Here is a 15,543-nt window from a genome sequence, read left to right as displayed (position 1 = left end):
TAGGTACCTGAATTATTGAGACCGAGTTATCTCATCTCTGCCTACAGTCATCTCGTTACTTTAAACGCAGCTGCACGCTGGACCCGCACCGCCGCCGCCGCCACCGCGTCGCGTCGCGTCGTGCCGCGTCACGTCGAGGCTTACATCGCGTCGCGGCGCTTATGCGTGTCTCTCCCTACAAATTTCCTGCGATTTTGTCAGGCACACTTTTAACCTTTTGCGGATTCCAAATGGTTTTACGCAAATGAATGAAGATCAAGTATCGTGACGTCCTCAACTTTATCTAATCGACTGACGTGAGTCAAAGAATTTTTACTGATGTGTGTGCTCGAAAACTTACGGAGAGATTCAGAAAACATGCTCGAAATTTATAATCGCGTACAGATTCTAGAAAGCTTGAAGAATGACACGATAGGCTGCCGCAATATATTATGTCTAACACGACGTAGGATTAAACTTAATCCTCCGTCGTGGGCGCACTGGGTCTTTTTTGATCCGAGCGAAATTTCGCTCTAAAATTTCTCCGAAGTAAAGGGAGGACGAAGTCTGGTTACCCCTCCTAAAAAATCTTGTTAGCGAGGGGATTTTACTCGTCAAGCGACACCACGGGTCGGCAACTCGTTTTCGACTAGCACAAAGTCAAAATTGCGGCTGTACACTGTTAAAATGTCATGAGATTTAATGTATTCTTAAATTACACATTAAATTTAATGTATCAATAAATAAAAATATAGTATTAAATTAGTGCACTTTTAACAACATTAAATTTACATTAAATGTACATTAAATGTTTTTTAATGTATCTGCGTGAAACTTACTTCCGTTACTTTTCATTAAATTCTGCTACCGATTTTTAACAGTGTACCGAAAAAAAGATCCATTGTGTCTACAGTACATATGGTAGTATTTTCGGAAATAAGTAAATCAAGGAAATTTTCAATATGAGAGAGCAAGTCGCTTAAAGCGAACTCAACAGACTCCACAAATAAAAAAGGTGAATGATTTGTCCTTGGAAGGAAGATAAAAATTTTTTGTCATGCGATTTGCGCGGAACTAGTGAACAATGAGCATCACATTCAATGTCATTTAATAACTGTGCTCACAAAAAAAAGTAAATTAAGTGATTCAGCAAAGCTGAATAGCTCACTACGCGAGTTTGACACTTATAATTACGGCGATTTGATAGTTTAACAAAGAAATTATATCTGAAAGCAATGAATAAATTGTTAGAGCAATTAGTTCTTTTTACAATAAAAACTGTTAACGTAACAATCTTTTTCATTACAGCGGCAAAAGTATGCGCCATCTTAACTAGCAGCTTTGCTAAATTTTTGCAGAAAGTTGTCTTGCTGTATTAACAAATTTATTTTATTATTTTAACAAATATAAATAATTATAATCGTTAACTTTATTCAGCTATAAAACTTTGCTACTTTAACATAGAAAACTGGCTCCTTATATTACGGCTATGGATCTGCTAAATCAATAAATTCTCAATTGTTTTAACAAATCTTTTTTTGCCGCTCTATAACACTTTATAACAATTTATACATATAAAACTACGTTATAAAATATTATACATTATTTAAATATATCTACTATACACATTTTGTAAACGCATTTTCATAACAAATACTGATTTTTAAAAAATTTTTCTTCTTACATTTATTGCATTCATAAATAATTATAATATTTCTTTATTTTTGGATGTTAAATTAATTATACTTTTCAGAGCCATTGCAAATGTGTCTGTATTTTTTTTAAATCATAATCTAAAGTCTACTAAGCTTGCAACTACTTTTTTTATATTTATTTGCTGCCAAGTTATACATTAATTTTCAAACAAATTTCCATTTTTTCCTCATCTTGGCACAAATTTCAATTTTTGTTAAAAAACGGATTTAACATTTGAGAACAAGATTAAATAACTATTTAATATTGTAGAACAGATACTGAAAAGTATCTTTAAATTTTTTAGATTTTTTAAAAGTCTAGAACAATAAAAAATTGGTTTAGACAAAAAAAACCCAATATGCGCCTACAAAGTAGTTTACTATAATTATAACTTGCACACCGTGAACGGACAGTGAGCGATATAAAATGCAAGATTTTCAAAGAGGGAACGAGAAATGAAATTTTGGAAGTTCCCTTCAATCCCCTCCCTTCTTTTCTCTCGATTTCCGTATTATTTCGCCGTATAACGGCGGGAGTAGAGAAAAAAGTTCGAAGTGGAAAAGACTGTCGTGCGCGCGCGGTGATGCGTTATTGATCGCGCGCATGATTACCCTGTCGTGCGTGCGTCTTTAATTAAAAATGATGTACTTGTCACTCCGGCGTGAAGCTAACTCGTCGTAACATTCTAGACAAATGTACCTGTCACGGCTATAACATTTCCGAGCGTACCGAGACAGATAATGCGTGTCGTCGGATTCCAAATTGAATTTCACGTCTGTTCTCGTCTCGCGACGACGAAAAAACTTTTCGACCGCTCCCGCACGTGCACGACACACGTAAGTCTCGCAACTTTCGCCCGGTGCGGGAGTATGCAGATCAAATCAAGGTGTGCGGTTCATGTTTCAGTGTCGAGACGTCAGAGTTACGCAATTGTCGAGAGTTCTTGAAAAAGGAACGACGAAATCGAGCGAAATAATTTGCATCGCATACATTTTAATGGACAAATAAAAAAAAAGGAGACGCGTTTTCAAACTGTACGTGTAATTTTACATCACTTTGATATCCAAAAGTGGATCGGAGAATTGAATAATAGTTGTAACCGAGTCTGCAAGACTTACAATTAGACGAAATTACCGCAAACAAAATTAGAAATGTTCATATTTTAGCCCCGACGTTTCGAGCTGCACGCCGCGATGATACCCGTTGTAAATAGCGTTCGTTAAAATTGAAAGAATTTTTGATTTCTCGATCCTTTTCGAGAGGTTACCGGCGAAGTAAATCTTCCTCGGTGATCGCGGACATTAAAAATGAAGCTCTCGTCGAAATTGTACCGGCTTCAATCTTTAACAAACCCTTTGCAACGGACGGCGGCAAGTGAGCAGTGCAGCGAAAAATTGGAAACATTTTGTTAAAAAATTTTATCAACCTTGAGATGTGTTTGGCTCCTTTACAGTCAACTGATTTGGCTCGTATTTTGCCTCGATGGAGGCTGTATATCCTTGGGTATACCGGTGAAAACAAAGTTGGAAAAAGTTAAGACGTTTCCGAGAGCCGTTTCCTAGCAGACAAATGGACAAATGGACAAACGGACGGCCAGACCATCACTGTAAAATTATAATTTGCTACGCTGCATCACTTAATAAGCCTAACTTTATGTCTGTCGTCTCGCTCACATAAAGTGAATATAGAAAATTGAATTCGAGGGATAAACAGAGTCTTGGAACGATTTAACGATCGTGGCTCGTATCCAGAACTATCGTCATCCCTCCGAAAACTTCTCCGCAAGTTTACCGCTTTATCACGGCGTTTCGTAGAACGATCCAAGGACTCCACGTAGCACGGCGACGATTTTAGAAATTCTGAGACGAAGAAACGTGGGAAGGGGAAGAGGGGTCAGGGCACGGCAAGTATATTGTATTATACGAGAATCCTCGAGAATGTCGCCAGGGCCTCGTCTCGCCGCCGAGACGCCCCCGGTATCGGGGACCCGCGCTACGAACGAGCCCTCTTTTATCTAAATGACGTGTTTTCGTCCTTTCTTATCTTGAAGAGACTCCAATACATTTGACTGCCAATGCGTTTACAGATATAGGCGTCAGGCCGCGGCTAACCTGCTATTAACATTCCGAGAGCGCAATTCTCGACCCGTATTTTCTTCCAAAAATTCATTCGCCAGGGTAATAACGTGCCTCAACAACCCGAGGAGAACGGAAAAGTCCAAATGTGTCAATTTGTCGTCATATCAAATCGTGAAAAATTTCAAGCAATTTTAACCGATGTGACAGGAGGGCAGAAAAGTCAAATTGACTGTATGTGGAAACGATTGTTGCAGAGAGTTTGTGAAAGATTTCAACCTTTCACGTTTCATCGTTCAACACTTCTGAAAATATTCTGCAAAACGTTATGTGAAATGTTGCAACAGAAACGTTTCTAAAACCTTGTGATATGAAATACTGGAAAAGAAATGATTCTCAAATCTACCACGTGCAGTAAATTTTCAAACGGGTATTTTTTTAAATTAGACAAATTTTCTGCTTTTGGGTAAGTTAACAAAAATTTGCTTTGTTGCTTTCGCCGATTGGACAAACAAAAATTTTTTGATTCCGTTCGTGGAGTATGTTAACTTTGTAAAGTGGAAATACAAGAATGCAAATGAAATATTATATATCTTATATATATATAATCAATTCTTATTAAATATTTCAGAAATCATACTTACATTTATTGTATTAATTAGATTGTAAAGAATAAATAAAAATACACTAATTGTGTGTATTTTACATGTAATTTGTGTTATAACTTATTAATATTTGTATTTGTCTGAATATAACAAATTTAAACGTTATTTCTGAAGTAATTTAAGTTTAAAGTACTTCAGAAATTAAATTTGTTATACTCAAAGGATTACGATCAATAATATTTCAGAGAATTTCAATAACTTTTTGGTAATATTTCAGAAAGTGTGCTTAGATTTTTTCAGCAACCTATTAGCAACGTTTCTGCAATACTTCTGATTTCAAGTGTAAGAACCGCGGACATTTTGCTATCTCAGAGATATCTCTGAAACGTAGCAGAAATATTTCGAAATCTTTCTAAAACGTTTCATTTTTTCAGTTGAAATATTTCTGAGCTATCTCTGAAAAATTTCGGTGCCGTAGGAAACATGATTTTGACTTTTCCATTCTTCTTAGAAAAAAAAAAACTGTCATCAGAGTAAAAGACAAGCTAAATACCGATAAACGTGAAGAGATTCTACGCGATTTAGTTTAACTGCCGTCGACAAAAATGTCACGAGAACTCACCTCCATTTCGTCCGCCTGTTTTGGAACCAGGTCTTCACCTGCGCGTCCGTCATCTTTAGCGACTTCGCCAATGCCGCTCGCTCGGCGGAGGCCAGGTATTTCTGTTTGTGAAAGCGTTTTTCCAGCTCCGCGATTTGCAGCCTGGTAAAGCTCGTTCTCGGTTTCTTCCTCTTCGGTGGCGTCCGGTTCTGATAGGGATGACCGATCCGCCTCGGAAACGGTCCAGCCACTACGTCAAGAAAAAAAAAGAGCATTGATAAGCGACGTTTCGGACACTGCTGGCGACATTCTGTCGCTATTACGTCAGCGCGTATCCCTTACGGTATTCTCGGTAGGCGGGCGCTTAAATTGAAAAGGCTAGCGGTATCTTTAAGAAAACCGTAGCTGATAGGGCACATAATGATGAAACAATTCACGTAGGGTAACTCCAGTGTTTACGCCACAGAAGTCGGACAAAAATAAAAAGACGAAGGTAATTTACACGCAACCACTTTGTTACGTGCCCTCATGACATATTAGTATTGTGTCGTAATTTTAATTTTTTTTACTGTTAATATTAACGAAACCATAGCGAATCGAATCGCTTTCTCAACATAGTGAGTAGTACGATCATGTATTGTAATCTGTGTAAAATGATTATTGTAAATAAAAAGAAGTTACCTTTGTTGCATTAATTAGAAATCTAGTAGATTCAACAGTGTGTCCATTCAAAATCGGACGAATCAGAAATACTAGATAATTGAAGTCTATTAAATGTTCTTGTTATAAAAATCTCGAGTCCTAACCAGAAATTTTGCTTGGTTTCACTCAAAACACTCAACCATCTTATAGATAAACAATATCAAATCGATTTTCTCAGTAGGAAATATAAAAGGCTTAGAACGGCTATTTCGTGATACATAAGTAGAGAAATAATAAAGGATGAAGTACGGTAAAATGGAAGTGCTTAGTTCTCGTATTCTTTGTTTGATGTCTTGTACATCTTATCTTAGCGCACGAGATTAATGCCATAGTACGGACGCTCTGTGATTGGAAGGCAGCACTTGCGCTTGCGCAGAGTATCTGCAAAGTATCTGCACTCTGCTGCTATCTGCGCATATTGACTTCTTCATATTGATGAGAATATATGGTAAGGGTTTTTTTTTAAATTCTTTTCTTAATATAAAAAAACAAATATTTCGGTAATTTTTAATTTTTTTATGGCAGACGGTATGCAATTTTTATTGGTGCAGTTCGTTTGCCTTAAACATAATCAAAAATACTTGACTAAGTTTTTAAATAGGTGCAGTATATGTGTACCGGGGTTACCCCGTTACGAATTTATTTGAAATACGCTTAACACCGCAATCAATTGTCGCAATACAATCGAGTCACTTTTTCGTATCCATACAACCGAATCGCTATAATATTAATGATATCATTGACTCGATAGAGAGGACGGAGTTTTCGAGCGGGCAATATCGTAATTTATATTCGTCGAACATCACTCTCCATCCTCTCGCTCGATATCGGCTCGTTCCGCCCTTCTATTATGTCCGATAGGCAGCTGTCGGAGTCATTAAGCGCTTATCTCGCTTGTAGTAATAGCGCGCGAGTAACGAGCGCGCGAGTAACGAGAAACTATATACGCTAAATGCCGCGTGCGGTGCGCGCGTGTATTTGCATACGTAATGAGCAAGTACACGACATTACCAATTTCACGAGAGACCCAATAAAGGAGCGGAGGCTCGCTCGGGCCGCTAGATACGAGGCGACCTGTGTTGTACCAGATATCGCTGTAAAACGAATCGCCGCGCGCCGCCGCCGCCGCCCTCGCGGCTTCTGCGACGACGACGACGGTCGTCCGCTAATGGATTGGAACGCGGCCTCTGGAGAAAATCCGAGTGCCGAGGTGAATTTAGCGTTTATATCTTGGGCGCGATTGTTCCCGCGATTGCTTCACCTCCCCCCTCCCCTTCCCGCCCTCCGCCCGTGGAGACTTCATTCAAGCTGCGTTCACCGAATTAATTAGAGGATTAAGAATACGGGAATGCGCAATCTCGCGGACACGAGCGCAAAAAAAAATTCGTTTTCACGTTTGGATTGCAAAATTCGTATCGCGTCGTTTTGCCCGCCTGCAGGCGTGCACTCATTTTTGCAATACCATGCACAGAGGCCGTGCAGCGCGCAGCCGACGTATACTCATTTCAAAACGCAATCCCGAAGCGAGGGATGGCTAGATAACTAGCGTACGATATAACGGTTTACATTTCCAACTTTGATTTACTGCTAAATAACACGAGTAATACGCTTCAGAGACCCTCTCATTATGCCTCGCATGAGCTCGATCGAGGGATCGCGTGCCTTTAAGTGATATTTATACAAATACACACGCGAGTGAGTGAGTGCTGCCGTCCGTTCTATTGGAGGCGCGTTTTTCCCTCGTGAAAGTTAGGAGTCTGTGGAGTGGCTGAGGAATCTGTCGAATTTTTACCGAAACGCGAAATGGATTGGGTATATATATATATATATTTCTCTCCGCGCCGCGCGTCTCGTCGAACCCTCCTCCGCGCAATTTGCTGGAAACCGGAGGAATCATCGTTAAAGGGTAAAAGGGCCATCGAGCGAACATTATCCCATTATGCACTCCCCTCTTTTCCAACCCCTCCCTCGTTTTACGTCCGTCCTTTATCGCCACTCCTCGTCCAGAAATACATCCCCGTCGCGCGGTAATCGCGAGCGATCCAAATAATAATCTCATTACGCCTTCATTTGCGATTCCTTATCGATCTGTAAACGTCCAAATGTGTATCGGGCGAACCGCAGTATCTCGAGCCTAAAGCAATTAACTCTATCTATATATAAACGATAAGAGACCTCTAATAGTTCTTAAATCGGGATTGAATTACGCGGCGAGCGTGGTGGAATAAAATAAAATAAAAAAATAAAAAGAAATAAAAAATACGGAGAGAGAGTACCGGGCGATCGGCGGATTCATTAGCGGCACGATTAATCTCGATTCCACGTTACTTACGCGAAGAAATGCATGATTTACGTGCCGCGGTTTTTAATCGACCATCCGTGGATATACGAAGCACGCATTTAATGCGCATACATGTACGCGCGACGATAATGATTGCAATTGATATTATACGACGTGAGACCGCACCGGGTATGCACTCGCGCGATTGATTTCTCACAGTGCTTGCCTCGCGCTGACAGGCCGCCATCGAATGGCGACGTAATTACGGCGATGCGGCGTAAGCATTGTGAAAGGACAAATAGGGACCGTTCTTGCACCCGTATCTTGTGCCCCAAGACTCCCATTTCGGTCCTTCGTCGGCGGTCGCCGATCGCGTAATGCACGAGCTTCGGCTTCACATTGGCCTCTCACATTCTTATTCTGCGAGCGCGCCCGCGCGAAAGGCTTTCTTGCGTCATCGCCTGCGCTTATTAGGACGATAATCGCGTAGTGGCTATTATACTTCGTTCTATTATCGCGGCATACTAGTCTAGCGGCCGCCGAGAGACGTGGTTTCTTTCTCTTTCTCTCTCTCTCTCTCTCTCTTTTTCTCGTAATACACTCGTAATTACCTTCCTTCGCGGAATGGTCGGACACACGCGCGATACAAGGATCCGGACCCGCAAAGCTCCGACAGCTAGAGCTCTCATGAAGCGGACGAGATGATGGAAACGTTTCCACGTGACGCGTTACTCGGCATAAATATAGATATACCCACCGACCGTTGTATTTCTGTAAAAAAGAAAAAAAAGAGCAAAAAAGACACGAGCCTATCTCTTTAGCAGGGGCAACACAGTAGGATTGTAAGATCGCCCGACTTTTACTCGGTGTCGAGGTAAGACGAGAAAAGACCAAGAACCGAGTGAAGATATCCTCTCAGATGAGATTTCTAATAACATGGCTAAAAATATTCTTGATGTTCTTAATCTTATTGCAACCTTATGCAATATAAAAGTAAAACAATATTAAGATGAAATCTATAATTCCTATTCTCTTCCATCGAATTAAATGAGATTAACTTGAAAATAATAATGCTATAAACGCTCGTTTTTCTTTTGCAAAGCAAAATATAAAGAAAGGAACAGCCAATTTACGAACAAATTACTTGATCGTATAAAGGATGTGAATATTAAGGATTTATTCTCCTAAAAAGTATTGCACAGAAATATTATACAAATTAAAAAAAAAATCCTTAATATTTATGCGATTTACACGATCAATTAATTGTAAACTAACTGTTCTTTTCTTTATAAGATTAACTTATATTTCTCTGAGACAAGAGTAATATATAAATTTTAGTTTGTGTATTTTTACATTTAGAATAAAATTTGCTCGATGTTATAACGCACGATAATTAATCGCTACGCAATTCGGGATATCAAAAAAAGATTAGCATGCGATGTAATATAATCAACGCATTCACGGAGACTTGGTAACCTTTGCTTATGCGTACAACGTTAAGTCCTTACAGATCTAATGAATCATTTGGCTATGAGACGAGATATTTTTGGTGTTTACGAAGCGAGCAGCTACCTTGTGGGCTTTCGTGATATTTCAGAAAAAAAAACGTTCTTCAAATTTTCCCAAGATTGATAAATCAAGAATTGTAAGACCACAAATATTCATCACAAATTTCCATTGTCTAAGTTGAATCTATTTAAGAAAATTAATGAGATAGCATCAAGATTATTTCACTCTAGATTTAAGAATTTTTCCATTTAATATTAATCTCATTTTATGATACACAGAATCGAAGTGTAATAGCATTGAATCCAGAAATCTTTTCTGTGAGTGTATTTTCGGATATTGTGTTGATAACTTTTACCAAACATCGATCGTTGTCTATTGTGCCACCAATTCTCATAATCTGCATAGTGTCCTCTGGCCATTATTCACATTCAACATTTAATGCTCGTTTTTAAACGCGAGTCTTCGCACTTATTCCAAGACAAAGAGAAAAATCGACCAAAAACTGATGTAAATTGAATTAATATGACATTATTTTGACTTTTCCGTTTTTCTTTTCTCAAGGTATCTTAGCGGATGCATATCGAAATTTCAACGAATAATGTTTCAACGTATACGATGGATAGCAAACAATTAATTGGCGTTTGTTACGAGGAATGAGAACGGTGAAGCGATCAGAACTTTCGGGGCATCGAGTAAGAGAGAAGACGATTGTCTCGTAAAACCAATTAGGCCCCCGACTGCTAGCCATAACTTAGCGTTTGATAACACTCTCGATAACACTCTCGATTTCTGTTAATTAACTGTGTTTAAGGCGCCGCCAGTTTCCGATCTGACATACTAAACGGGAGTGTAGCTTGCTCGCTCGCATCGCAACTGTTTTCAGAAGCAAAGACCTGTCTTGTACGAAGCGGACGTAATTAATCTGACGTATATTTTTCGGGAAGGACTTGTCTAAATACGTCTGAATACGTCTGCTCTCTAAATCTGAATAAATCTTATTGATTCGCAATGCATATATTTATAGCTGCAACTATCAACTGACCATTTACTGTGAGTCTGATTAAGAAGGAGATACTCTCGCGCTGATAGGAATCAGATATAGTTTTAAATATATACCCACAGAAAAGATTTCTGGATTCAGTGCTATTACTCTTCTTTATCATAAATGAGATTGAAATAGGGACAATCATAATTATTGCTGGGAGAAGCATAGTTTGTTCTTAAATGGAAAAATCATTAAATCTCGAGAATAAAATGACCTTGATGCTGTCCCGTTAATTTTCTCGGACGGATTTAGATTAGATAATGGAAATTTTTGTGGCAAATCTCACAATATTCTTGATTTAACAATAAGTTGAGTTGAAAAAAGAAAATTTGAAAAAAAAAAATTTTTTTTATGTAATCGAAGGGAACTCGCTTGGATACCACAAGTACCTCATCCTACAGCATAAGGATTCGTTTTATGCGTAGGTAAAGGCTTTCCGTGAATACGTTAATTATAATGCATTGCATGCGAATCTTTCTTACGAAAGAGCGCTTGTCCATGCGGACCCTAATTGGTATCCCGAACTGCGCAACAGTTAATCATTGTCGTGCATTATACTATCAAGCAGATTTTTACTCTAAATTCAAGAACTATATAAGTCGAAATTTACATGTGTCACTCTCGTCTCGAGATAACAAGTCAATCAAGGAGAATGAGAATTATAGACTTCATCTTAATGTTGCTTTATTTTTATATTGCATAAGAGTGCAATAAGATTAAGTACGTCAAGAATATTCATGCCCCGCATATTCGGTTTTGAAATAAAACTTTTTAATTGAACCAGAAAAGTAATACTGCAATATTAAATTGTTAATTAATTTAATAATATTGATGCTAACAAGCACATCTATAAAACCCTCTCCCCTTATTCCAAGAGCTGTTAAAGAATTTGCAATTTTGTGGGATGGGAAAGAGAGATTTTATAAATGCTTGTTAGCATCAATATTATTAAATTGATTAACAATTTAATATTGTGAAAAACTGAAAACAATAGTGTAATAATCGACTCGTGAAAACTTCAAATATTAATTAAATTCAATGGCAAATGGATGTCATAAATGCCGATATATTTTGCATAAATCTTTAACAATTCCGTATTCTTCAATTATTAGATTGACTTAATAAAAATACATTCATACGCTTTCCGAAGGACGCTGAAACGTACGAATGTATTTTTATTAAGTCAATGTAATAATTGAAGAATATAGAATTGTTAAAGATTTATGCAAAAAATATCGGCGTTTACGACTCTCATTTGTCATTGAATTTAATTAATGTTTAATATTGTGAATATAAAATTGTCACGGGCTAATGAGCAAAGCTAGGTCACCGTGTATTGTAAACAGTTTTAATAAACAAATGGAATATCATCAAACGTTTCAACCGTAAATGCGGTCGTCTTCGGTGAATTAAATTACGAAAACATATTGTGTCTAACCGAAACGCACGCGGAATTTCTCTCGCATACGTGTATTACCGTAATCAAGACGAGAATAAAATGGTGTAAGCTGTGCATCTATAATTTGAAAACAGCTTTGAATGTTGCAAGGAATAACATCATAGAAATTATATATATGCTTCAAGTTACTACATTAATTAATTAGACTGCCAATGACGTTTGATGATGTTCTATTTGTTTATTAAAACTGTTTATAATAGCACGGTGACCTAATTTTGTTCATTAGCTCTTGACAATTTTATATTGATTTTAAATTGTTAATTAGAGCACATACATAAAAATTTTATTAATTTAATTTTTAACATTGTGATATACTTTTATTGCAATACTTGGGAAACTAGAAAATGTATATATAAATTAAGTCACCTAAGAAATTATATCATTTGAGTATTAAGATTCATTTTGATCGTTGTTGGTCATTTCTTGATTTAAATATGTTTACATATGTTTATAAATTTCACGGTACATATATCTGATAGGTATATTAATTATTATTTTTATTATTAAACGGAAAAAATTAGATTGGATGATTCAGCAAAGCTATAGCTTGCTGCGCAAGTTTGACACCTATAACTAAGGAGATTTCATAACAAAGAAATTGTGTCTGAAAGCAATGAATGAATTGTTAAAGCAATTAGTTCTTTGCTACAATGAAAACTACTAACGTAACAATCTTCGTCATTACAGCGGCAAAAGTATGCGCCATTTTAGCTAGTAATTGTGTTAAAAATTTTTACCTATATATTCGATTGATTTTCACAGAAAATTGTCCCGCTCTATTAACGAATTTGCTGTGCTATTTTAACAAATATGATTAAGTTATAATCGCCAGTTATAATTTTATTCAGTTATAAAACTTTGCTACTTTAACATTATAGAAAACTGGCTCCTTACACAGAAAAAAAATTAAAATCAAATCAACAATTCATTGTTTCATATATAAGCAAGAATATAACATTTTCTTGAAAGAATTTATAATCTTAAACAAACATAATTTGCTTACATGAAGATAATTTTTCTCTTCATGTAAGCAAATTATGTCTATTTAAGATTATAAATTCTTCCAAAAAGATTTCATATTCTTGCTTATATATGAAACAATGGATTGTTGATTTGATACTAAATTTTTTCCTGTGTATATTACGGCTATGAATCCGTTAAATCTGTCAAGTTTTTAGTCGTTTCAACAAATCTATTTTTTCCGTGATAGAAATCTTTTCTGACAGGGTAGCACTGAAATCGGGTTATTCACCGTCTTTCAGTGAATAATGAACACTGATTACGATTTAGAGAGTATAGGCTTTGTTACAAACGTTCGATTTGTCTGCGCGAAATTGGTTCGTGCCGGATCGCGCTTTCGTGTCCAGCAACATCGCCGTACGGTAGCCCGGTTACCGTAGTCACAGCGTCGTTAGCGTGTTTAACGACAGTTCAGGTCGTCGCGATTTGTCGGATGGTTAAAGCGACTTCGACATCGCGCGCGGAGGCCGTTTTACCGCGCAATTTCGGTCAGGATACTACGCCGGCGAATCTTTGTGGTCGAAGCGTTTAACTTGACGTCGACAATTCCCGATGCTAAGGAACTCACCGGCTGTCAAGATGACATTTCTGAAGAAAATTTCTATATTTCCAATTGTGATTTTAAAACATAGTGTAAAGTGTCAAAAGGCAGGACTTTTCTTTATTCGCTCTCTCGAAGTGGAAAAGATAAAACGATAGAAATAATGAATATTATATCACTCTATATTATTTGAGAATAAAAGATTTAAAATCCTTTTAAATATTAAAACATCGCTTTTACAGAAATATAACGAAATAACGTCATGTACAGCCGTGGCTAAAAGTATTGATCACCTATATTTTTTTATTTATCCGGAATTCTTTTTGTACTATTTCTTATTGATTGCTGGTGTTGTACACAAGTTGAAGAATCCTTGAAACGAAGGACAATTATTTAATACTGGTAAAATAATACTGGTAAAAGTATTCCTCAGAAAAATAAAAAATATATAGATGTCTAATATTCTTGGCCAAGACTGTAAATCAAAGCAATCTAGCCTGTGTCAAGAAACTGCAGATTTTTTAGCACAATTAAAATTGGGAAATTGCTCAAAATAAGGATCGAAGTGCGCGCGAAACTTATTGACACGGATCGATAACATAAATAAAGAATTTGATAACAATTGAAAATTTTCTTTCAACACAACAAACTGCAAAATCTACACTGTTAAAAATGTCATGAAATTTAATGCACTTTTAAGTTATAAAGTAAATTTGATGTACTTATAACTGAAAAGTATGTGCGTGAAATTTTGTGCACTTTTAACAACATTAAATTTACATTAAATATATCAAATGTTTTTAGTGTACCTGTTTGAAATTTGCTTTCGTTACATCGTATTAAACTCCGTTGCCGATTTTTAACAGCGTATATATCGCGAGATTTGTTCGCCACCGTGTTAAAGATCGTGGCAAGAGCCTGGTCCGCGGGGTGGTCGTAAAAACAAGATGGCGGCGCGTCGCCGTAAAATGGTCGGCGTAAATAAACGGCACAACAGCCTCCTAGCAAAAGTTTCCTATCGACTGTTTTCTATATACGCGCCAAAGTTTCGCCTGATCGTTTTTACAGTCCGTCAACGTCCGATGCTCGCGCCCGATTTGTCGCCCTGATTTTCATCTTTCGCTCAACAATTATCGCTCGCCTTAGCCGAGAAATAATAGTATTGAACGATCCATCAAATCTAAAATACTATTCGTCGCTCGTCGATTAAACCAACTCGGATAATTTTAGCGGTTTTCCGCCACGAAGCGATGGCACTTTGCAAAACCAACTAACCGCCGATCGTTGAATGGAACAACGTGAGTAATAGCGAGTACCGGTTCGCGTCGTCTTAAGGTAGACACGCCGGAAGTGAACAATTTGTTCACCGATAATTTCCATCGTTCGCGCGGCACCCAGGCAGTTTATGGGCGCGGAAACGCGCCGCTCGGTTGTCTCTGCGCGCATCTGCATGCCCTGGATTTGAACCGCATGCCGGCGTGAAGGGGGCAATAAAAGAGCAATATTTCAGAAATAGCTCGAAATAGTCGAAGTAACGATAACCAGGGATCGAAATCCCTGGATAACCGACGCGAGCCTCGATAAAGAGAACACGAGGCAAAAAGGAGCTCTAATAAGGATTGACAGGTTTTCCTAAACACGACGGTTCCTGGAGAACGCTGTCGACAGTTTTGTCCTGACAGTTGTGACCTACTGAGCTTGTAACATAACCTTTGCAGAGCGATTCCGCAACGGTGACGGTTCCTCCCGCGGCCGAGAAAGAGCCAGGTCGGGGGAATCATCCGGTGACGCAATCCCCCGCACCCGCCGCGCGCCCAGCAGTCGGTCGCCGCTGATGCGACAGCGGGCGAGCCTAGAGAAAGTCATTACTCGGAGCACGTTCTGCCCGGTAATGGAGTTTGCGGCCTTCAAAGTAAATTGTTTTCTGCGCGCGGCGAATTCCACGACGACGGCCGGCCGTCGATTGAAAGAGAGGAAGACGATCGGGACGGCGGCGGCGGCAGCGGCGACGAGTCTTGCAAATTTCGTTCG

The 15,543-nt window shown here is 38.1% G+C and overlaps 1 protein-coding gene across 1 annotated transcript in view; it reads right to left on the bottom strand.

Moving 5' to 3' along the window:
- The window catches only part of LOC105205322 (homeobox protein DLX-5), a 36,608-nt gene that overhangs the window by 3,715 nt on the left and 17,350 nt on the right, over window positions 1–15,543 (bottom strand). The window contains exon 2 of the mRNA XM_026134598.2: window positions 4,977–5,205. Within this exon, the coding sequence (XP_025990383.2) occupies window positions 4,977–5,205 (229 nt within the window). The remainder of the gene's footprint in view (window positions 1–4,976; window positions 5,206–15,543) is intronic.

The sequence above is a fragment of the Solenopsis invicta genome, chromosome 10 (assembly GCF_016802725.1).
Source record: "Solenopsis invicta isolate M01_SB chromosome 10, UNIL_Sinv_3.0, whole genome shotgun sequence".
In the NCBI taxonomy this organism is placed as follows: Eukaryota; Metazoa; Arthropoda; class Insecta; order Hymenoptera; family Formicidae; genus Solenopsis; species Solenopsis invicta.
The sequence above is the reverse complement of the archived record's forward strand: the minus strand, read 5'-3'. Positions and strand labels throughout refer to the sequence as shown.